The 24,670-nt window shown below is 38.5% G+C and overlaps 1 protein-coding gene across 3 annotated transcripts in view; it reads right to left on the bottom strand.

Annotated features, from left to right (window-relative positions):
• Positions 1-645: 645 nt before the first annotated feature.
• The window catches only part of AMBRA1 (autophagy and beclin 1 regulator 1), a 166,197-nt gene continuing 142,172 nt past the window's right edge, over positions 646-24,670 (bottom strand). For all 3 annotated transcript variants that reach the window (XM_007421760.3, XM_088145713.1, XM_088145714.1), the window contains 3 exons: positions 16,038-16,130; positions 15,217-15,410; positions 646-2,423 (listed from right to left, as the gene is read on the bottom strand). In XM_007421760.3, the coding sequence (XP_007421822.1) occupies positions 1,939-2,423; positions 15,217-15,410; positions 16,038-16,130 (772 nt within the window). In that variant the 3' untranslated portion in view covers positions 646-1,938. The remainder of the gene's footprint in view (positions 2,424-15,216; positions 15,411-16,037; positions 16,131-24,670) is intronic.

Below are 24,670 nucleotides of genomic sequence, written 5' to 3'. Positions count from 1 at the left end.
AAGGAATTCCATAATCAGGCTCCTGTGGCTCCAAAGTACAAACTGGCACAGGGCAGACTTTAGTGCTTCATTAACACTCTGATGAGGCCTGGCAGCCAGCTGATTTGATTTAAAGTTCATTTCCATGCTGTGATTTAAGGCAACGTTTGCTTAATGTTCTCTAACAGACTTTTCTGACTGTGAGCATAAGAGTTGCTTAACAATGGGCTTTATTTATTGTTGCATACTCATGGTAATGACAGCACACAGACATGCATATTGGGAGGAAAGCCTCTTGCAGGTGCTGCATAACAATTTCTCAGATGCATCAGGAAAAAAAATTCATCGCACCATCAGTTTAACCAGTTGTTTTTTCTTTTCCTTTCCTCCCAGCAGCCAAGGGCTATAATAATAGTAGCAGTAGTAGTAATAATTATTACTACTATTACTATTACTATAATACCAGATCAGTGAAAAATTATGCAGCTAAACAGATAAAAACCTTTCCATGATTTTCTGATCTTCCTGGGATTGACAAAGATTTCAGGTGAGGGGACCTCTGTTGAGTAAACCAATCAAGCAAGCAGAAAAAGAGGTGTATCACAGACTTTTTTTTTTCCAAAACAGGTATTGTACTTGACCAAGAAGAGAAGACAGGAGACCAAAGAAGGGTCTGTCATATTTTAATGACGTTGATCTTTGGTGTTTCCCTCATTAGCACACACTCTCCCCCACCTTCCTGCTACAAGCTCACTGGGATGGAGAGTTACAAATGAAAAGGAAAATCACATTGTTGACTAGAAACAAAAAAAAATATCAGAGCCTTGATTTCTCCACTAGAAACTACATGTACAAGGTCAAGGTTTCACATGCAACACCTTACATCACAGACACATAACTCACGCCCTGACATGGAGCTAACCCCTCTCTCCCACCCCACATCCTACCCCTAACAGGGAAGTGCAACCTGGCCATGGCACCATGATCCTGCCAAATTTCACCAGATTGAATTACAATATGCTACTATTGGCACAGCAAGAGTTGCTAAGCCTTGGGCAATTTCTGTATAAGTGCCATCTTTTTGGGGGAATGGGTCCCACCCTACCCACATGCTTTACAACTATAGGTTGCCCCACCCACAGCAGCCCTTATAAAGGCTCTGCTTGCATACAAAGTAGATATTCTGAAAACAAAAGGCCCACACTCCTGAGAGGTTCCTGAGCATGAAGAAATTGAGACGCCCAAGCATAGCTCTCCTACCTCCAGTTCTGGGCTGGAAAGAAGAGTGGAACACAGTCCTGGAAAACAGTGCTGTGCCTTATCCAGCCTACATTCTTTCAAGCCATCCAAATTCTGAACTTCTGAAGAGTTTTCTAGTGCTTACTAGCAGTGTGGCATGGGATAAAACTCTGGATTGGAAAATGGAGCCACTCTGGTTGCAGAACCTAGGTGCAAATTTCCTCCACAGTAGCATTTAAAGATATATACACAATTCAGTAAGATTGAAGGTCTCTAAGGGAAGAGACTCGAGTCCCCTTGATCCGATTAGCTGGTAGGTCAAGAGAGGGGAAAGCACTTTTTAAAAAAATAAAATTAAATTAAAAAAGAGTAGCATTAAAAGCACTGCAGGGTTAGGACAAAGCTTAATGTATTCCTGTAGCCAGTGAGCTGAGAAATTTACATAAGGCTCAGCTGAATATCAAGGTTTATTACAACTATTGTAGAAAATGTGCAGCAAAACGGATGTGGGAAGCTAAGACACAGAATAAAACCTCTTCAAGAATTCTCCCGTACAAGTTATGGTCTCCCTCTTTTATCCCACCCCTGCATATCAATGCCCACTGAATTATCAGCATCTGGTCAGAGCCAAAATTCCCCTACTCCTTCAGTTCCTGGTCAGCTGTGAGGTACAAGTCTCTGCTTAGCAGTACAAGTGTAGCACCAATATACAATCCATCTCTACCTGTTCCGAGACTCTCCACTGGTGCTCTCATTACTATAGAAATTGGTATTGTCAGGAAGATGATTATTATTAGTTAGATCACTATACTCAACTGGTCCCTCAGTGTCCATTGAGGAGTGAGCCTGCTCTGATAGGCTTTGCTCATCAGCTTCTTCCTCAACCTCATTAGATGATGTCTGTGGGCTGAGGCCACGTTCTGTCACCTGCATGGACTCAGAAAGGGTCCGTCCCTCTAACTCAGTTATCAGCTCTTGCGAAGTCGATGGCTGAGTTGAGCCCCCTTCTATCCCAGTGGATTCGGTACCAGTCTGAGAACTGCGGTGGATCCGGTGACTCACAATTATGTTGTTGCCAAAACCACCCATGGATGCCATGGTAGTGCTTTGCTCTCGTTGGACCACAGCTGTCATGCCACCTTCAGCCATCAGCCTTTGGATCCTAATCAGGGCATCCTCTCCAGTTGCTCCATAATCTGTACCACCTGGAAGAAAGAAAAAGGCACCTTTAAAAAAAAAAAAAAAAAACTTTTAAACTTTATATTAGCTCAAAAATTGGTCACTGAAGCAGTTTATGACATTATTTAAAGTAAACAGTTATACTAAGAACAACAAACAAGTGGCAACAGAATCTAGGAATATATCCTATTATAAGTTAAGAAAAACAGTATTTTTATTTCGTGTCTGAGAAATAGAAACATATGTTAAAGGAATGAAGATACTGATGCAAACAAGTCAAGAAAGAACATGATGGTAGTATCTCCTAGAAAATTTTAGAGTACCCAAGCTGTTGAGAATCCATTTACCATTTCCTGATAGCACAAACATACATATTTCCTCAATGCACACTGCACACACTTACTTGTTGCCCTCATTTACATCTACCTTTAGGATTGTGTTATTTTGTAGGGTTTTTGAAGTAGAAATATTTCCATAAAGTTTCTATATTCTTCTACTGGAATTCATTCTACTTTGGGCTGGAATGTATCTGCAGAGGCTGATTAGGGATGGAGGACATCTGGATGACCAGATGCAGTGCAATCCCAAAGTTGGCTGGAGGAAGCAGTACTGCAGAAAGAGAGGATGGTGGAGACAGTGAAGGTACAGGCTGGTGGGGCCTGAGCAAGGCCTAATATAGATTCTACTGTATGCCCCCTGGACTTCTGATGAGGTTTGGGTGTAGATCACCAACCTCGGTTGGGAAGAGAGGGCTGACCAAGGTTGTGTGAGCTCCCTGGGAGGCCCAGGTCCACCAGCTGCAGGGTGCTTTGGGCAGAGGGACCACAGGATCTAGCAAACACAAGGTGGGGGGTGAAGGGTGGGTGGCTGTTGTGTGTTTAGTGTTTGTTTGGGTAACTATGTTTCAGGGTGTTAGGGGGAATGGATCGATGGGCCTGGGATAAAGAAATCCAAGGTGGGGAGTGGACTGGAGGGAGATAAGAGGGTAGAGGCTGTTATTGGTACCATGATGGGCAGATATGATGGGAATATGAGGGTTGGCTGCACTTGGGGATGCCAGGAACACTGTCTGAGAGAAATCCTGATATCTTGTTTTCAGTATTCACTGTCAGGACCAGGTCAACAGATCTTTTGTAGCTATGAGCTCTGGCTGCTGCTTTTGAACATCAGGTTGCTGTGTAACACATCTGCCCTCATTCACAATTTGAGGGTCCTGACCTGGTGTGTATAATCAAGACATGGGTGGGCTCCAAAGGGGGAGTTCCCCTCTTGCAAATATACCCACCTGTGTTTTAAATCAGCCAAGACCCGGGGGAGGGAGGTGGGGTGGCTATTGTCATCCGTGAGTCACTGAGGTCCCTTAGAGGCTCTGCTCTACAGTCTTTGGGAACAGTTGGGACAGCTGCTGGTGTACCACCCTCCCTGCTGTCCAGCATCATCCCTGCTTGAGTTGCTGGATTCCATGGCTGGGTTGGTGGCAGAGTCCCTGAGGCTGATGGTCTTTGGGGACATTAATCTGCCACCTGGTGATACTGAAGTTGAGACAGCTCAGGAATTCATGGCCCCATGGCAACCATGGACCTGTCCCAAGTAATAGAGAGCTGGACATATTCCAGGAGTCACATGTTACATCTGGTTTTTGTCTTGGGGCAGTTTCAGTTGATCTGGGATTGGAGGACATTACCATCAGTCTGTTGCCATGGACAGATCACTCTTTGGTTGCCCTCTGGCTACTTGGTGCCACCCATCCCTGTGGCTCTCCAGGGCCTGTTAGATCAGCCCACCACAGGCAACTGATGGGCCCTGAAGGGTTCCAGAGGGAGCTTGGGGTTTTCCCTGAGAATCTGGCAGGTGGTTCAGCTGAGGCCTTTGTGGTGGCCTGGAATATGTGGCTTCTCTCTGTGCACCAATCCTGGGGTGCACCTTGGTTCTCTGAGGAGCTCCAGGAGATGAAGCATCAGAAGTGACACCTGGAGTGCTGCTGGAGCAAGACAAGAAGTCAATCTGGCCGAACAAAAGTCAGAGCCCATATTTAGGCCTACATTGTGGCAATAAGAGCAGCAAAACAATGTTATTTTTCTGCCCTTATTGCATCCACTGATAGCTACCCAGTGGCCCTGTGCAGAGTAAACCGCTCATTGTTGAGGGCTGGGCCCCAGGACCATCTGCAGGGTCAGGGCAAGAAGCATTTACATTGTTTGCCAGACAAAGTCATTCAGATTTGCTTAGAGTTGGATATTGACTGGGTATTTAAGTGAGGTGCCAGGGGCACAGTCTTGTGAGGCTATCTGGACTGAGTTCAATTCTGTGACAACTGAGGAAATGGACAAAGTCCTCCAATCTGCCAGCTCGATCACCTGTTTGTTAGATCCTGGCCCCTCCTGGGTTGTCAAGATGGCCCAGGAAGTAACTAAGGGTTGCATCCATGCAGTGGTACCTTCTCCTTTAAGGGAGGCAGTGGTCCTTCCAGCCTTGAAGGAGGCAGTGGTATGCTCTTTCCTGAGGAGGCCATTGCTGGACCCTTCTGTTTTGGGCTAATTGGTCAGTTTCCAATCTTCCCTTTGTTGGGAAAACTGTGGAGAAGGTGGCTGGATGGCAATCACAGAGACTCTTGGAAGAAATGGATTATCTGGACCCATTTCAGTCTGGCTTCAGACCTGGGTATAGTATGGAGAAAATGCTGGTCATGCTTATTGATGACCTTTGGTTCAGCAGGGATGGGGGCGGTACATCCATCCTTGTGCTCCTTGATTTTTCAGCAGCTTTCAATACTGGTGACCATGGTATCTTTCGGGACTGATTGCAGGGATTGGGAGTGGGAGGCACTGTGTTGCACTGGTTCACTTCCTCCCTCAGTTGTTGGTTCCAGTGTTGATGGGAGGGGAAAGATCATGCCTGCGGCCCCTCACTTGTGGGGTGCCTCAGGGTTTGACACTTCTCCCTTCCTGTATAACATCTATGTGAAACTGTTTGATGAGTATGCAGATGATACTCAGCTTTACAGATACTCAGATACTCTACCCCAGACTCCACAAGTGAAGCTGTTGAGGTACTGACTGAGTATCTGGAGGGTGTTCAAGTCTGGATGGGGAGGAAGAGATTTCAGTTCAATCCTGCCAAGACAGAGTGGCTGTGGCTGTTTAGCCCCCATGTTTGGAGATATTAACTTCCTTATTCAAGACTTGTACGCAACTTGAGAGTCTTCCTGGACTTGCAGCTACTGCTTGAAGAGCTGGTGGCAGCTGTGGTCAGGAGGGCCTTTGCACAGGTACATTTTATGTGCCAGTTAAGCTCTTTTCTCAGCTGAGAGGTCCTGAAGATGGTTACTCACACCCTGGTCACTTCACAACTAGACTACTGCTGCATTGGCTACTGATTTTGGGTACAATTCAAGGTCCTGGTTACTTTTAAAGCTCTTCATGGTATAGGGCCTGGTTATCTGAGGGACTGACCACCTCTCTCCCATGGTTTGTGCCTGCCTAATACTTTCAGGCAGAGTGGGTACGCTCCAGATCCCTTCTATTAAATGCTGCCACCTTTTTGGACCTAGGAAGCAAGTCTTCTCTGTTGTGGGCCCCACCTGCTGGAACAGCATCACCTAAGAGATACAGATGGCACCCATTAATACCTGGCTTTGGTCCCAAAGGGTGGGTTGGTTATTTATTTATTTATTGGACTTACGTATATGGTCACCTATCTCATACAATGACTCCAGGCAACTCACAACAAAGTTTGCGGGGGGCAGCTATTGCACTGCATTTTAATGACTGTTTTTAGTTCAGACTGTTTTGTCTATGTTTTTCATTGTTTTATCTTGTATTAGATTATGCAAGCTGCCCAGAGGCTGTTGGGGTGGTCGCTATAATAAATTTAAGGAAACAAATAAAATAAAATATGTGGGAGCTAAAATAATCAAAATCTCAAGACAAAAATATTTGCTGACAGACTGTACCATTACATGCTGTGACTGGGGACTAAGTGTTTGACCTCATAAAAGTATTTTATATACACCCAAAATTTGCACACAACACATTCTACACTGTTGGAACTCAAAATAGTTTCCATGTTCTTGTACACTCTGAGTCTTCAAGGAAGGAACAAAAGGACAAAAAGGAGAAATGTAGTATTTGGTTACTTTCTACTATAAGGAACAGAAATTAGTACATGTCTGCTGGACCTGGTGGTCTCCCTGAAGCATGGATGAAGAATATGGTGGACCAGCTGCTCATCCACCTAGGTATAAATCCCAATGTAAGATCAAATCCACAGGCAGGAGTCTCTACCTGCTCTATCCACATATTGATATCATCAAGAATAGTATAAATGCATAACTTCAGGCTTTAAAGATCTGGGAGAGAGTTGAAGAACTTTGGGGCTCAAGTGGGGTTCTCATCCAGAAAGGGAAAGAATACTACAGGCAAAAGACTGGCTGAATATGTTGGAAGAAATATTACTGGGTTACCTGGATGATGGACTGTTGGTACCAGATGGATTGTCCTTCCCAAAGACTAGGAAGAATGTGTTTGGCTGAACCAAGTCAAATTTGATTGGGTAGCATAGGATGAAGTGATAAAAACAATCTCAGGAGAAAGACACCCAGAAATTAAAAACTTCAGATAAAAACTTGTGTACTGAAAGTAACTCCATAGTGACTCCTAGCCATAGGCAGGTTTAGCATGCATAAATTGGATTGCCCTCAGGACATTTTCTGTAAACCAATTTGTTTACAGATGTTATTAACTTTATTAGAGGTTAAAAATAGTTTGAGGGACATTAATAGGTTGAATCATGACAAAGTTCCCCATCTCTATTTTTTCCATTAGGTTTTAAGTTTACCAACCATAAATTATGCAACTGCATTTACAAGAATGGAACCATCATAATTGGATAGTTTGCATCTGGTAAGCTTAAAATCTTGATCTTCAAGCTTATGTCCCACTGCATTCTTAACAGCTATCCTGATGCTTTGAGACCTACTCTCCTTGCCTCGGGTGGCATTTGCTAAGTATGCTCACCTTGATTGAGATGCCACTTTGCCCAGCAAAGAGAATAGTCTCATGCATCGTTTAGACTTTTTAGGGGTATAAGCTTCAATTCTGCAACTAAAATATGTACTCAATACTTGCCTTTTAAGTCTTAGCTTTTCAAACAGAAAAGTGGCACATAAATCTTATAAATAAAGCAGCAGAACAAACAAACATATAAATAGCAAGGAGAGGCTAATATACAAGCTGTTTATGGAATGCCCTGACTATCCTGAAGAACAACTCTAGGATTATTTCTAAGAACAACCCCCACCCCCACCCCATTTTTAATAACAACATCTAACAACTTCTTGTTCTTTTTGTGCAAGATGGTTATAGGAGTTGTTAGCTAATTCCAAGTTTTATTTTTGTCCAAATCCCACTCTATATTTGGAAACTATCTTGAACAATCTGCCGGATGACCAGTGTTTTGGGTGGCAAGGGGGATGGGGAATGAACTTCTGTTTTTCAGCTATACCTCTTGATAGCATTCAGTACTATAAACTTGAATACCTTTCAAGTCAGGTTCCGTGAATCTCAGATGCCGTGTTTTGGAAATTTCAATCCTATACAGAGAACTATCTCCCCAAAACAATACTGGCTTTGACATTTATGTTACAATATAATTTTAATCATTTTAATAACTGAGTTGGTAGAATGTTATGGTTTGGGTCCCTAAGCTTTTAAAACACCTATATGAGGGCTTTCGTTTTCCTTGTCCATGTTGAAAAAAAGAAGCAGCAGCTATGACTGGCAGCTCATTTGGAAAGTAAGTCAGGTGTCACACAAATGGAGCTGCCATCTAGTAAGGAAGGTCAGATGCAGTGTGTAAATGAACTGTTGTTGCTTCTCTTTCCTTAAAGTGGGCATATGAGTTATGCACAATCATTTAATTTTGCTTTTTTTTATTTATTTAGTCACTTAACATACTGCTAGCTAACACTGTTCCTTTTTTCCCAGCCCTGTCTATCTCTAGGCTGTCAAAGAATCATGCGGTATAGAAGGTCCAGCTCCCCAAGGGCAAAGCAGAGCTAGAAAAAAAAAATGGCTCATTCAAGCTGCTTCATGAAGAATGAGCAATTAGTTGCCTCTCAACTGTAAGCTGTGGAAGAAAATATCTTTATTCAGTGGAATGTGCTGAATTGTTCCACGGAGGATGTAGCAGCCACAGGCTACCTGATCCTTATTAAAAATATAAATCTTCCTTCCAGACTTCACTGAGGCATCAGGTCTCATTACAAAAGAGGAAGAAGTGGCATTGGCTCATATACAATGCAGAATACTGAAGCAGTTTTTCTGCCATGTCTGTATAGGGAAACTTACACCGCACCTTTAAGTGCTGCCTAGTGATTCCTCAACCACTCAGAATTCTAAGCAAGCTACACGAGAATGCTCTTTTTTAAAGAAAAGAACTTTTAATACTCTTCTTAAATCACAATTTTGCCCAGAGATAAATATTGCAAAAAAAAAAAAAAAAAAAAAGTAATACTAACTCTGGAATGTTAGAATAAATGTTTAAGTCTGTACAGTGTTAAAGATCATCAACTATTGAGGTTTTCTGGAAGCCCATTTTCAATAATAAAAATTAAGGTTAGGGTTATTATAAACCTAAGCAGCCACACTTCAGAACTAAATATTGGCTTAGTGGCTTAGAGCCCTAACTAAGATGAGTTTTAGACTATCTAATTCAGCACACTGTGAGAAGTCACAAGCAGAATATAACGAAATTTCTGTCCTTCAAACTGCAGAAGGTCAATTGTTTTTAAGATGCAACTCAATCATAATTGCTAACTAATGTTTTATTGACATCCGTTCTAATGAGCATGTGCTGAGCTTGAAGCCTCCATTTAGGCAGTCCTTGAGCAGAACATGCTGACACTCTACTCATCTCCCCCACCAAGTTCTTCTTTCATACAAAACATCTGCTTTGCTTTTGTGGCAAGGGCAGAACTCCAGGGCTGGGGTTGTTGCCTAGTCACAAAGCAGCAAGTGCTGTTTCCACAGCAGCAGGGCTGACTGCTCAGTAATTTATCATGTCAGGAGAGATCTGATTAATAAAGACTAGAAAATGCAAAGGAGCCAAAGTTAGTATTTCTATCAAGGGGCTGATCTTCAGCCTCATTACTAGATCCACAGACGTTGCTTCTTACCCTGTTGCTTTAATTTCTTCTTCAACTTCTCAGTGCTTTAGAAATGTATCTGTAAAGAAGATGCATTTCTAAAGAAGAGAAAGAAGGGAAGCAGTTTTGGCATATTATGCCAAGTACAGTGTGGATATTCTTGAAAATGAATATGTGTTTTGTACTGTAAGCTTATTTCAGCAAACACATCAATGATCTCCCAGATAATGAAAAAATAATTATACTTGTAATAAAAATACAATCTTATCTCTTCATATTAATGAAAAAGGATGTTGTGAATAATCCAAAGGGCATAAAATTAGGGGATACTGGCTATTTGATTGAAGTAATATGCTACAGATTCCAGAGTTAGATTTATATCCAGCATCTCTGCAATCAAGGATCCTGGAGTAGATGCACTTTTCTCATCACACATCACAACTACCAGGGTTGGTAAAGTATGTTGGGCAGATCCTAAAATCTGAAATATTTAGCAAGTTCCACAATCCTCATAATGTTAACTGAATATTATATTTAAAAAATCAGAGAACCTGAAGAAGCTTACAAGTGCTGCTTTGCACTTTACGGGCTTCTACTGCAATCCCTCCCCTCTCAACCATAGGCTAGATACCTTTCTTCTGTATATTAATTTGCAACATGTTTGGGTATTGGCTGATTTGACACAAGCATATTCTGGGCTGGATGCAAAAGAATAAAAGAATGTCATTCACAACTATTTATTGGTACAATATCACAAGATTCTTGATCCTTTATCATTAAATAAAGCCCAATTTACACTTATTAGCATCAGCACAAGAACTACAACTTTCTAATGCCATTTTATGTTATTTCAAATAAGCATTTTATCATGGCCAGGACTAACTACACATTTTTTAAAAACTGGGATGTGATAGAAATTGAGAAAGGAAATTAAAATGACATTATAAGGTTGGAAGAGAACCATGAATTGGCATCTATTTATTGAAGCAATATAAGTAAGAAAGCAACTCCCATGTCTTTTACAACAAATAATGAATTTAATCTAGATCCAAGTATATTTTTTGAACAAGTTACTGGATATTCAGATTTTCTTCCAGCCAGGCTGCATTTGTACTATACAGAGGCCTGAAAACAGTTTATATTCTTCTCATTGATTTTATACACATGCATGTCGGTGGGATAAAGAGAATGAGTACAAAAACTATGTGATGCTTTTGGAACCAGACTGATTTTTATGTAAGTAATTCTGTCCAGGAGGGTATTTTATAATTTCTCTAATGTTGTACTGAAATTTCCAAGTTTAATTAGAGAATGTTTACATTGCCTGAAAAGGTGACTGCAAGATACTTGATTTTTCAGTTTGGTTAGATGCATACCTTTAAAAAGTATGCTCTGCTTACCATCAAATAGCTCTATTTTATAACAATGTTGTATCACTAAGCTGTAATTTATTTGAGGAAAGTTAGTGATTTTAAAATAGTAAGAACACAGAAATTAACATTGAGTTCTATCTTAGATTCAGATTGTGTCAAATCCTACTTCTTTAATATTTCTAATGTTTTAACCCACAGATGGGGAATACATTGATATTACTGACCCACAATTTCCAGATTTCCTTACTATTAGATATATTGTATGGGAATGCTGGGAATTGTGGGTCACCAAGACCTAGGAGGATATAGGGTTCCCATCTTGCTTTAAACAAATGGTTCAAGTTAAACAAAAAGGATGACTATTAACGTCACTGATAGGACTCCCTAAAAAGGGGTAAACTTTCGTAAGTGTCCTTACACAAATACTAACATCTGTGTTTAGTCTTATAAAGCAACAATCATAATAAGGTGACTAGTCAGAAAAAAAGCTGCTCCATAGTAAAGTCTCTTTTTGAGTTGAGCTTAAGATCTGTAGACTTCATGGCCATGTCTGTATTTTCTTCTTGGCAATAATACAGAAGCTGTTTTCTATTGCCTTTTTCAACTCCTAGTTTTACCTAAAGTCCTGAACATTTCTGGTGACCTTCCATTCAAAACTAACCAAAGCTGACCCTGCTTAGCTTTTCAAGGTCTGCCAGTATTAGTGCTGTCATGTAGCCAGACTGTTCCATAATACAGAGACTAAATGTAGCGCAGCTGAGAAACAAGCTCAATAAAGTAAAAATACTGAGTGATAAGTGAGCAAAGGTAATGTACAGAGAAAAGCAACTTCTGTCCTTTCACTTTGCTAGAGATGGCAGAAGTCCCTTTTTCCACTTCCTTTAAGTGGATGTCATTCAGAGAATGGGGATACCACTCTTTTAAGAAACTGAAAACCAGAAAGGATGTCAAATGTATGAAGGTTACCTACTTCCCCTCAAATGTCAAAAAAATTACACTTCTCAATGGTACTGGTACTCCTATAGAATTACATCCTGCAGGGAAGTATATGAATGTGCATTTTTCAGTTCCAATCGATTTTGCTCAATTTGGAATGGCGATTTTCAATTGGATAACAATTCAGAAAAGAATCATTGGTCAAGTTCCTTCTTGAAAATGTTTTATTTTTATTTAGAGTAGGACCACAGACTCAAATCAAGATTCCAAAACAATTGGTAACAACTAAGGCAGGAAACTAAGAGTACAGGAATACATAGTTTTGTACTGGATAAGTGTTATTATACATCAGAATTTATTTTCCAAGCTGCGTTCAACATAGATTGTATCCAAAGTATGAATAATTACAGGAAAAACTGGGGAAGTATTTTGATTAAACCATTTTGGAATAGTAGAACCCAAATGTGCAAGTGGAATCTGCACTATTATATCTAGAGATGGGATACTAACCAATGATAATAGGGTGCATTTTTGCATAGGATAGTTTGGTTCCAGATTCCAAGTCATGACAGAAACTATAGACATTAAAATGACAAGATGCTACTATGTCTTTTCTTTTTAACAATGGCATATTTTGGAATGTTGTTCAAAAGTAAGTAGGATTATTCTAATTATAAGTTTAAACAGTTTGATGATTCCTAAGTTTCAGACACAGAGTAGGCTCCCCTCCACTATTTTACTAATGAACTCATATTTCTATTTTGGTAACCTGAGATTTTAGCTAGGACAGATAATGATTAATGGATATGTTCCCAACAAATTTGAGTGTTCTTGCATTACATTTATTTTAATGAACAAAACAAATAAGTGCTTGTATTTCCTTTCATTAGAAGGCAATGTTCGGCCTGTTTGCATCCTATATTATTCACATTTTTCAGCAACAAAAGATTTCCAAGCCTAACAGTTACTTATGCAACTTTCAGATATCTTTTAAAACCTAAACTTACTTTCCTTTGACTGATGCCTTCATAAACAGAATACACAAGACCGCAGTTACATGACAGAAAAGGGACTAGAGGGATTCACTTTTAATAAGTTTACTAACATTATCATCTTTTCAAAGATTCAAATACTTTCAGAAAGATAGTTTCTGCAGAGCCTGCAAAGATGAAGGATAGACTGTATTTATTAACATACAAAGGTCTGTTTTGGGAGGATTTTTTCCAGATTTTTCCGGCACACATAATGAAAACATAGTGCCTTACTTCAAGCCCATTCTAGCAAAGTAGAAAATATCTTTTTCAAAAGCTCACCATCCATGTAATCTATGATCTATGATTCTTTGTTTTTTTTCCCAAAGCAGACACTGAACATGATCCAGAATAAAGTGCTTTCTTTTCTTGCTCAGTGCCAGCAATACTACTTAGTCTCATAATTATTTGCATCAACAAAGCTCTTTACAAATTCTAATTAATTCACAAAATTTGCTGGGGAAATACTGGAAGGAGTTATTTCAGCTTAGTTTCAACATCCAAGTGTTTCAAAAGCTTCATACTGCATTTGTAGCAGAATTGGGATATTCACTTAATTCCAACTGTATTATTCAATCCACAGAAAATACTGTTTTGCTTTAATAGTGATGGTTGAGTGTCACCTCACAACCTGGCATGTCTTGTAACTGATCTGGTTTGCTGGATTTCTGGTGAAAAACTCATTGAAAAAAATGTGCTTTTTCCCTAGGTTTAAAAAAAAAAACAAGCTAGGAAAAAAAATCCAAGTCAGTTGGAACTCGCCTTTCCTTGCTTTTTTATCCTAGCTACAGCTACACTAGCAGAAAAACTAATGTGAGCCATTTTCCATACTCATCTGTAAAACCTAGATGCTGGCTGAGATTGCTAATCAGGAACCTGAATTCTTAATTCCTCTTAGGTTAATGGATTAAGGTGAAAAATAAAGCCCATTTCCCAACAGTAAATTGAGTGTGTTTACAAGGAACTATCAACATTCAGGTCTTAAGATTTCAATTGCTATAAATCCTCTATACTAGCTTTCTTTGTCAGTTTTAAACCTCAGAGTAAACTTTGGAAAGGTAGATTGGAGACAAAAAGGGCTGGTGCTAATTCTTCAGTGTGTGGAATGCAGATTGTTTTCCGAATCATCAGTTCTACATTTTGATGCCCTTCCTACTTTATATATTCATTATGCAGTTTCCCAGTGTGTGCCCATTTGCAAGTATTTGCTGTACCCACTGTTTACATTCATATATCCTACATATATAAACATTAACATATACTGTGAAAGTTAACAGTGAGTCACTATAATCCAGTGGACATATTGCAAACTAAGTACTGTAAAAGATAAAGACACCCTTGAGTTGATCCTGAATCTTTCTTCATATGCTCAGCATGTCCTCCTTCCTATATTTGTTGCCTCCCTGCCTAATTACCACATTTTCTCCCTTTAAAATTACTTTAGCTACGAGTAAGAATCAATGCATTCAATACATCATTCTCGTGACTGGTTACTGGGGCTTAGCATGATTTTTTCATGCATAATAGTACATCATCAGTGTTTTGTTTTTGCAACTAACCACATTTTATCACCATGTCCAAATCCAGCAAACTAAAGCTTAATACAGTTAATTAAAACAAGTTGTTTTCTCGGCTTATATATGAGAAGCTAGTTTGTTTTACTAAGCCACTGTTAAACTAATTATAATTAGGGTAAGGGCATAATGTTAAATTGCTGTTTACCTTTGAACTCAGTGGGATAACTAAAGGACATTCCTTAAATGCAGCTTATATGGTTATTTTAGAAGCTAACAATTAAAATGACTGACATGGGCGCAAGTCAGACCATCTGCTAACAATAAAACAATAGTAGGGAAGAAAGTTGGATGAGACCATGTCTAAGAATACGCTGCTGTTAATCAGTATTTGTCTCCAATTTCCATCATCAAATGAAGCCCCTAGTACTGGTTAATTTATCCAGTCTATAGTATTTAAGATCACTTTTGTGTCAGGTGGCTTTTTCTTTGCTAGATTCTTTTATACTCTAATTTGTTTTCACACTTGAGAAGCAGCAATAATCTGCTGATTTTAGAAAAAAATATTTTAGAAGCAAACCTACATCCCAGGATGCCCAAGGGATATAAAGGGCAACAGGAAAGCAAACAATATTCTTTCATTTTCTAAAAAAGGCAGAAACTAATGAGCACATTTGTAGCTAAAGTTACTAGCTGAAGATGATGCAGCTGCTATGTATAGACTTATTCTGTTTGGTAAAATATCACATCTCTGGTTTTCTTAACTAATGTCCAGAATAACACATATTTGATACTGACAATTATTCCCCATCAACTCTTACCTTCGGTAACCCCTGAAGTAAGACCTCCTGGTTCCTGAACTTCTCTCTCAGTTTGCGTTTCTGCGTTCTGTAGCTGAGGTGCCAGAGTCTGAGTGCCCTGTGAAGTCACAGAGGTGGTTGGGTTCCGTGGCTGCAGGCCAATGGCATTCATTAAGCCCAAATCCCGGTCTGTCCTCCAAGTGGCTCTGCTGGTTCTGAAAAGATGCACAACAAAATATATTTAGGAACTAAAGGGCAACTACAGAAATGACTTTATGCCCCTGAAATGCCCAGTCATTTCTTCTAGTTTCATCAGGCATCCATTAAATCTTTAATGAAAAATGATCTAGAAGGTAGTCAAAATTTGATAATCTAGTTGGTTTATCATCTATCTGTTTTCACATTTGATTTTGACTAAAGATGACAATACTAATCCTAAAGCCACAGTTACAAACAGTACTGGATCCCATAATTGTTTTAAGTTGTAACTAGTCCATTATTTTTGTAGTACTTTTCTACGTTTTCATTTCCCATAAACTTCGTGGCTTCTAAATGACTTAGATAAGTGTGGTACTGACAGCTGGAAGGACTGTGGTTGACAGATTTATTTTAACATTTTAATTTGCACTAGTGAGTTAACCAAGTATAATCAGTGGTATTATGCCATCTGGAGTAATCCAAGTGCCAAGGGGGAAAATGAGTTTTAAAATTTTAGAGCTGTTGCCATAAGAAAATGCAAGAGTAAACAGTACAGCTACACCCAGACCTTGGGAACAAAGATACAGTTTGACACATGCTTCCATCTATGAATGGTTGCCTCCACACTCATTTTCTAGACTCACCCTGGCCGTTCAGTGCTCCTGCTGTTGGAATGCACAGTGAAGACAGTTTCATTCAGCTGGTCCCAGTAGTATTCTACACCAGAGTTTAAGGCCCTGCCATCCAAATGGAATAAGTCAAGAGATATTTCTGTGTAAAGCAAATGAAACCTGTCTTGTCCATATTAATAAGATTATCATTCCCAATACACCAAATTTCACTTTTCAAAATAACATTCAAGATCTGCAGCAAATAATATCAATTGTTGCTGTGGAAACATTACCACAAGGATTTCATGTTCTGCCCAGTCTTAAGATATAAATTAAAAAGCCCACAGTCCCTAAAAATCCAATCTGCAATGTAGATTTAACTCTAAGATTGTTACGGGAGCTTTGCGCTACTGTACTAAATCTGGCTACACATGGATATGACTTTTGGTCTTGAAATCACATATGCCTTCAACTTAAGGTATTTCTAGCTTACACACAACTTAAGAAGATACATGAACTTTATTTCACAAATGAATATATATTCTTGACAGCAGCCAATATAAACACAGGCTATTCTTGTGTCCTGGACTATAGCATATCTATATTACAGTGCACACAGATCTACTCTCATAACTCTGAACATATATTTGACCTTGGCTCAGACACAGGGCAAAACGTATGAAACATGGAGTATAAGAACTTCAGAAATCATGGCATTTCATTATTAATGGAATAGATTTTTCAGTACCTAAGCCTAAAAAAGCTATGCCCTGGACTCAAACTGAAGGCATCCAAGCTGACCTTCCCCCAAATAACTCAAAAGCACTTTTACAGGGATGTAATGTAAGCCATTTTAAATGGCTCCAGAAGATGAAAGTTAATACACAGAAAATGGCTGTCATTTGAAGTTTCCATCTGGATAGGGTTATTTTCTAGGATTCAAGAGCAGCTGCTTTAAAGAGTTACAGAGAGGTGCTAGGTTCATGCTTCTATGTGCTCTGATGCACTGTTCTGGAAGTGAATCTGAAACAATACCCAATCCAATTATTTTCATTACACCACCTCTAATGCTTAGAAGTTAGAAGATATATATCTGATCTGCATGAAGAGCTGCTATAAAAGTAAAGCAGCTGCCATTTGACATCCTTAACACATACGCTACCTCAATGAAACCATTGGGTAGAGTGGCTTAATGATGAGCTTTTTAAAGAAACAGAAAATACTTAACAATGCATGCATCATTAAAGCTGCATAAAGAGAACTATGTATGGAATGTTGTATACAAAACTGATGACAGGTTGACCCTATTAGATATGTTATTTGCTTCTTTTATAGTCTTTATCTTACTAGTCAGTTTCCAGAAAATACATTCTTGTTAAAAATAGTTAGATTTTTCTTATAAAGAGTGGTATTAGCCAAATAGCATTAGCCAAAGCAAGAGTCAGATTCTTTAAATCTAAAGCCTGATGTTAAGGCTGCACTAGAAGTATGTGATGATCAATAAATTAGATTTCATTTTAACACATTTTTCTTTAGCTTTGGTTACAAGCTACTTATCCCACTTGTACTGTGTTTTTATATATTTCTTCCAAATTTAATCAATTTTATATCCAAGTGAGATTTCCTAGCAACAGGAGGGGGAATGAGTGCTAAGCTCAGGACTGTTTTTCAAGGCTCCAAATAACTATCCTTAAGAAAGAGTCCAAAGAGAAAAACTTGAGAGGTGAAAAGGAAAGTTACGTGATTATGAAGCCTAGCTTACTTGGGAAAGCTCCCTGACTAGATGGAGCTAAAACATTTTCTTGTAAGCCTTCCCAAGGGTATGCATCGGACAGTTGGCCCATAGTGCTTCTATGCACGGTTCAAAGTTTAAGCTTAGTCGCACATAGTTGTTTTCCTGAATTCAGTTAGGCTGTCATGGGAATTGCACAGCTCCCAGGTGGTCACCACAATTTAAGGTACATTAAGAAATATTTCACAAGTAATGTCAAATTTATCTCTAACTATGGAATACATATCATGTTCTGATATTACAAGCATGTAGTATTACAGAATAAGTAAAATATGAAAATGGTATGTAGACTATCACATGCGGTTTCATACAAGCATTAAGTCTGTTCAAAACATACAACAAAGAATATTAGCCAAAGAGCAGTCCTAGAGCAAGTTTAGCAACTGGGTGAGTGACTGTTACGTGACACTTGAAATTACCCTTACAGCATAATGCTTAAAAGATCTAAGGTGTTTTAAAATTACACCTTAAGTGAGTTCAACTTTAGTGATGACTATAAGCCTTCCATCTCTAATCTTGGAACTCCTGCCTTGTAGATCAGCTGGCATATTCACAGCTACAGTACAAGAAGTTGAAAATTGAGGTGATTTGGCAGGATTTTATCAAGTTTTGCTAGCTCTCAGGAAAATCTAAGGAAGATGCAAATTTAAAATTTCTGAATGTATCCTAAAGCATGTAGAGTAGAATAATAATAATAATAATAATAATAATAATAATAATAATAAAAATTAATTAAAAAACCTATATGGGGAGATAACTTCTTGCTTCATTCTCAGCTGTTAATATTGGGTTACAGAATGGAAAGTCTTCAAGCAGAGCCCAGAGGATCTGCAACAAGATTCTGTCAAATATTCTTCATAAAAAGGTATTGCAAGTCAATATTTGAGTTGATATTTTCCATGCCTTTATTTGAATGTATATTTTCCAACAAGAACAAAAAAGAAGTTGCCAATAATTAAAGTAAAACTAACAGATGTGCATGGAACAAGAGCCAAAGTGTTATTTTATTTGGCTCTCAGCCCACAGCATAAAGATTTAAACTTTAGTACCTGTTAACAGTCTGAGGCAAGGGATAATGGGAGCCAAACTGAAGAATTCCTATCATCATTGCTCCCAGGATTTTTATCTCAGCTGGTTAAGGGAAGGTTGGCACATCCAGTCAAATTGCTGGTATCAGCCTATAAAGTCTTTTACAGCATGGGACCAAAGCATCTGAAGGAATGCTCATCCTGTATATAGAACCTCATCCTGTACTTCAGGTCATCCTCAGAATCCTCTTCTGGGTACCCTTTCATGCTAAGGTGGGGCAAAAAGCTACCTGGGAACAGGCCTTCTCAGTGATACCCCTCTACCACTAACAGTGGAATGCCCTCCATAGAGAGGGCATTCCACTGTTACCTACTTAGGGCATTCCTGCACCTACTTTGTTTTGTTTCAGGTATCAGGCAAATATGCTTTTAGTTTCCTTTTCAATATATTAAGATTTTAGTGTTATATGCTGTATGAAATAATTTAAATTAATTTTTGTTATGTTTGCATTGCTAAGGAATTGTATTTTACTTATTGTTATTTTGTTTTTAGAATTAAAACATTTTAATAGTGTGATCTTAATGTTTTGCAAGCAATCTGGGGAAAATCAGTTTTGAAGAGGAACATGTTAATCTTTAAAATAAAAAACAGAGAATTTTATGGTCACATCACTTTCTGTGATTTAGCCTCTCAGTGGCTTTACCTGTTAGTAAAGTTATAAAAATAATTGATCCCAGGGCTAATGGATTCCTAGGGATTTTCTGTCTGGTATGGTTAGCACTCCTGCTGAAACTCTAGGTACACCCATTCTATTTAGCTGCACACTAAATTTGCACTACGTGTTGCCCAAGTTATGGAGTCTCAGTGGGGACTAAGAGTGGTTATTAACACATTAAAATCATTCTCACGCACTGCAAGGGAAAACTGATAAGTGCTGAATAAAGCAATTTGGGGGAGGGTTGTCTTTGTTACTGATGTTCTCCTACCAGAACTGATAGTCTTTCCACAAATAAGGTTTAGCACTCCCAATATTCAATTTCAATGAGAAGAATCTCTTTGTGGCATTTGATAATCTATGTATATTATTAAGTGCTAACCAGGAACTATAGTTTATAGACTATAACTACACACAGACACACACACACACATACCATAGTTCTTTGTACTCTGGCAATTTCTGAGCCAGATACTTATATAAGTACAATGAATATGGGTAGTGCTACCAATCCTGCCTTTTTCTCCTACACATCTTTTGCTTACTGTCAAAGTTGCTTTCAGATCTTTCCTGCAATTTCAGATGCCAAGAAAAGTAATTTTTCTTTCACCCCCACTCAAATTAACTGCATGCTTGAAGAATACAAAGTCAGACAGCTATTCGCTCCTAACAGACAGAGAAGGGATAGAAGTAGGAACTTTGATTTACTTGGAAGAATTTTTATTTTAAATATAAATTGTCATAAAAAAAGCCAGAGTTCTTATATTAATGGGTGGTTTAATCATCCTAGAGTGAAAAAGTACTCTTCCCAAAAAAACAAAAAGAGAAGTTCTAAATAAATATCCAGAATAAACCCATAATTGGTAATCTATATTTTTCCAGTCATTCTTGAATACACTGAAGAGCAAGGTAGGAATTATGATTGCAGAGATTGTTCAAGATGTTTCTTTTAAGAAAGCTGAAGCAGTTGCTTCCGTGCAGTATCACATACACAACCCATTTGTTGTCAGCTGTATTCCACATGTGCAACTCTTCCACACTGCAGATAAGAACTTCATGTTAATGATATCAACTAATATATTTTGTTTCAGGTAAAAGTGGAGAATCATGGTTCTGCTCCTTAGGTACCGAACACCCGATCTCTACTGAAGTAGGAAGAAACCATCACAATAAAGAAAGAGGAAACTGGTTACTGTTCAAACTTGAGGCGACGTAAATAGAACCTTCAATCTCCTCATCCCAGGAAGACACTGTTTTATGACAAATATATGAACAGAAGCACAAGGAGAAAGAAAATTCTACAGCTAGACTGCAGCTTTGGTAATTTTTTTAGTGGTGTTATCAATACTGTTAAAATCATTGATTCAGTAGTAACTCACTGTATAAACATTCCTCCAGCAAAACAAAAAAGATAGCTGAGTGGACTGTTCAAACTTATGCTGTTTAAGAAGATGAGAACAATAGGTCTGCATAAGCGTATGTGACCTGTGACATTTTATACCTTCTTAAGAACAAAGTATTGCTTCTGCTGCAAAATAGGCACTTTGTGTAAACTGTAACAGCTTGAATATAAAATAAAAAGGCTTAGATTAGAAAATTAAATCATGTTAAAGAAGATTTTTAGAGAAGATTAATTGATGTGGTTTAGAGATGTAAAATTTTGGGAGACTGAAATGGGGGAGGAGGCCTTTCCCCCCCCATTTATTCAAAACAAACATTTGGGGGGGGAATTAGCACTTTTTAAACACCTAAGGTCAATATATTACTGCAGAAATGTAAAATGTATTGTGGATTATTAAATTTGCTCATAAAATTATTTTATGTTAAACATAGTGTGATTAACACTTGATTTAAAAGTGAGTGGGGTAAAATTTTTCTCACAAAAATAGTAAATTCAATTATAATCTATATCACATTTTGTTGTTGTTGTTCAGTCGTGTCTGACTCTTCGTGACCCCGTGAACCATATCGCGCCAGGCCTTCTTGTCCTTCATTGCCTCCCTGAGTTTGCTCAGTTTCATGCTCATTGCTTCAGTGATGCTACCTAACCATCTCATCCTCTGCTGTCCTCTTCTCCTTTTGCCTTCAATCTTTCCCAGCATCAGGGTCTTTTCCAAAGAGTCCTCTCTTCGCATTAGGTGACCAAAGTATCTGAGCTTGAGCTTCATTATCAATCCTTCCAATGAGCAATCAAGGTTGATTTCCTTTAAGATTGACTGGTTTGACCTCCTAGCAGTCCAGGGGACTCTTAAGAGTCTTCTCCAGCACGACAGTTCAAAGGCATCAATTCTTCGGTGCTCAGCCTTCTTTATGGTCCATCTCTCACAGCCATACATTACTACTGGAAAAACCTACATAACATACTAATGTAATTAATGTTTTAAAATATATTCAATTCAGAATGTTTACAGTTCAGTAAGAAAGTATACAATGCTTTCTTTGATTTCCCCTGTGCTGCTCTGTATTTTCATGGTATACAAGGACACATTTGCAGGACTTGGAAAAGAACACCCTTCTAAGTCCAAAGCTGCCAGTTCTGGCTGGTCTGTCTCTGGACCAAAACACATGTGTTCTGGGCAGAAGTGTTCTGAGGTGGGGAAAGCAGAAAAGGGCAAGGCCCTTAAAGGTGGTGGCTAAGTGGAGGTAAAGGACACTAAGGTGCTGGGAAATATAGTGGGTGGTAGGGGTAGAGAGAGAGGGACAGGGCAACATGGCCTTGCCCTAATCTTCTAAGACCCCTCCAGATTATGTCTCAGCCAAAATCCAGAACCAAAATGTTCCCAGTTTCAGTTCAGCCAGACTGACAGCTTCTCTGAATGGTTCTGGATGAACTTCCAAAACACAATATGCTTGATTCATAGTCAAAACAACACACATTTTCCATTTTGTACACCCCCTAATGTATGTTAAATATGTATTTACTTTCCTCTAATACATGTAGTTAATAAAGATCCCAACAAATCAGTTTATGTTATTCTAAGCCTATTATTAGCGTTTCAAAATGTTTGAATCAATATTCCAAGTTCAAAGTTACAAAACATGGCACAGAATGTGGGTAGTCAACTATGGCAGCAATTCCTAGAAGAATTTTAGGAATTAAGAAGGAAATCTTACTGATTAAAACTAATTGCCTAATGGGTAAGTATATAGAAAAGCATGTAATGTATACTGCATCAGCCAAAGATATTTTGCTGCCTGAGGCAAAAGGCCAGCATATCCTCATAGTACATAAAAATCTAGCCTTATATCATGCTTTGGGGTAGCTCCTTGGCAATTACTGTTGCTATTACCTGGGAATGCCTCACCTGCCTTTCTCCTCCTAACCCTGATGTATGAGAATAATGGAGCTCCCCCAATTTGTGCTGCCTTACTGGTGATTAAAAACATAGAAAATGAAATAATTTCTATAATGAGGCCTCCTGGTCACATAGCACAGAAGTGTGCGGCTAAAGGTTTCAGGCTTATCTGGGAGATAAAATAATCACCCAATAAAGAAAAACTTTTTATGTAACAAAGTGGGAGGAAAATCTAATATAAAAGCTCTTTCTAACTGTGAGAATTTTACAAATCTACATGCGAACTACCACAAGGTAGTGGTCTGCAACACACAGCATAGTATTCTTTGGGAAATGGGAAAAACTTAAATTCAATAACAGAGAGTACAAAAAAAAAATCTAAATAAAATTAGTAACGTCTTATTGTTCTCCAGAAAAATAGCAAAATTTAGCAACACAGACCCTCCCCAACAAAATCAAACTAGCATAGTTTCTAATCAGACATTTACCCAGTTCTAGAAAGGCAGTAGATTCTTGGAACAGCTGTTCCTTCTGCTTCAGTTTACCTGCAAATTCCTTTTCTTTGAAATGTCCACTTTAATCAGAAGCTGGAGAAGACTGCCTCTAGCTCACTCCTTTTCCTAGCCCTCATGTACACTTTCTTCTTCTGTTCCCCTCAGCACTCTGCCTTTCATTTTTTAAAGTGCTCAGTTTTTATCTCCAGCTGAGGGAATGGTTCTGAGCATCTTTCAGTTCCTATATTATAGAGAGAGCACCTCTCCCTTGTGAAGATGTTAATTCTATGGCAAGATCCTGTGAATGTCAGAGCTGGTATGGTATGTACATTAACATGCACAATGCATATCCAACAGATCAAATGGTAGAATTTACTATACTACTTTATTGATAACACCAGATACCCATTTTTAGGTGAAGCAGCACACATTGTCTAATTTGCAGAAAACTGTTGTATGTGATGAAATCTGTTACTGCCTGAAATTCAGAAAAGAAAAAAAAACAAAACCCAGATCTAGCAGATTTGTCCATTAAATCCAAAGTCTGCTAAACTGAGTTCCATAAAATCAAGAGTTTGCTATATTTAAATTTCAAAACTGCTCTCAGCTTTGCTTGCATCATCATATCAGTAGGCATTAACAATTATGTTCTTGTAAAAATCACATGAAAACATATATGTCTATTATACCACTACTGGTATAATGCTGCTGGAAACTAATTCTGACATTTCTAAGCTATAAGAGCAATCTCCAGAATTAGGCAATGGCAAGATAATCTCTAGATATTTTATATGTGTACTGTACACAGTGATAACCTAACAGTATCTTCCAAAACTTTGAAAAGTAATCTGAATATAACCAAATATACTGAAATAATTTAAAGTGTATTTCAACTGCCTGTATAAAATTGTCAAAATTTCATATTTTTAGCCATAACGTGGCTTGACTGATTTTGACGTCATGTGATATGTGAAACCCCAGGATTACTAAATCAATAACAGCTTAACTTCGGCCCCGGCCATCAGACTAACCCCCAATCTTTAAGAGACAGTCATTAAAACCTGGTTGCATAAGAAAGACTTAGGAGGGGATCTATTATAAGTTAGAACCCCCAGTTTGGTCTGTTGTTGGATGTTTTGTTCTCAGCAGCCTTAATTTTAATAGCTATTATCTGTTATTGCTTGTTATACTTTAACACTTTTACTGTAGAAGGGAATGTAAATATGTAAACTACTCAGGGTCTTGTTGGAATGAACTGGCATATAAACCACAGTAAGAAAGAAAGTAAATAAATGAATATCTGTGAACTGCACAACCCAAGTTTTGAGGTCTGTACAAAA

Source organism: Python bivittatus, unplaced genomic scaffold (genome assembly GCF_059951505.1).
Source record: "Python bivittatus isolate LINGU-HERP-01145 unplaced genomic scaffold, Pbiv_v1 ctg000480_np1212, whole genome shotgun sequence".
Lineage (NCBI taxonomy): Eukaryota > Metazoa > Chordata > Lepidosauria > Squamata > Pythonidae > Python > Python bivittatus.
This window is presented reverse-complemented; position numbering and strand designations above follow the sequence as displayed.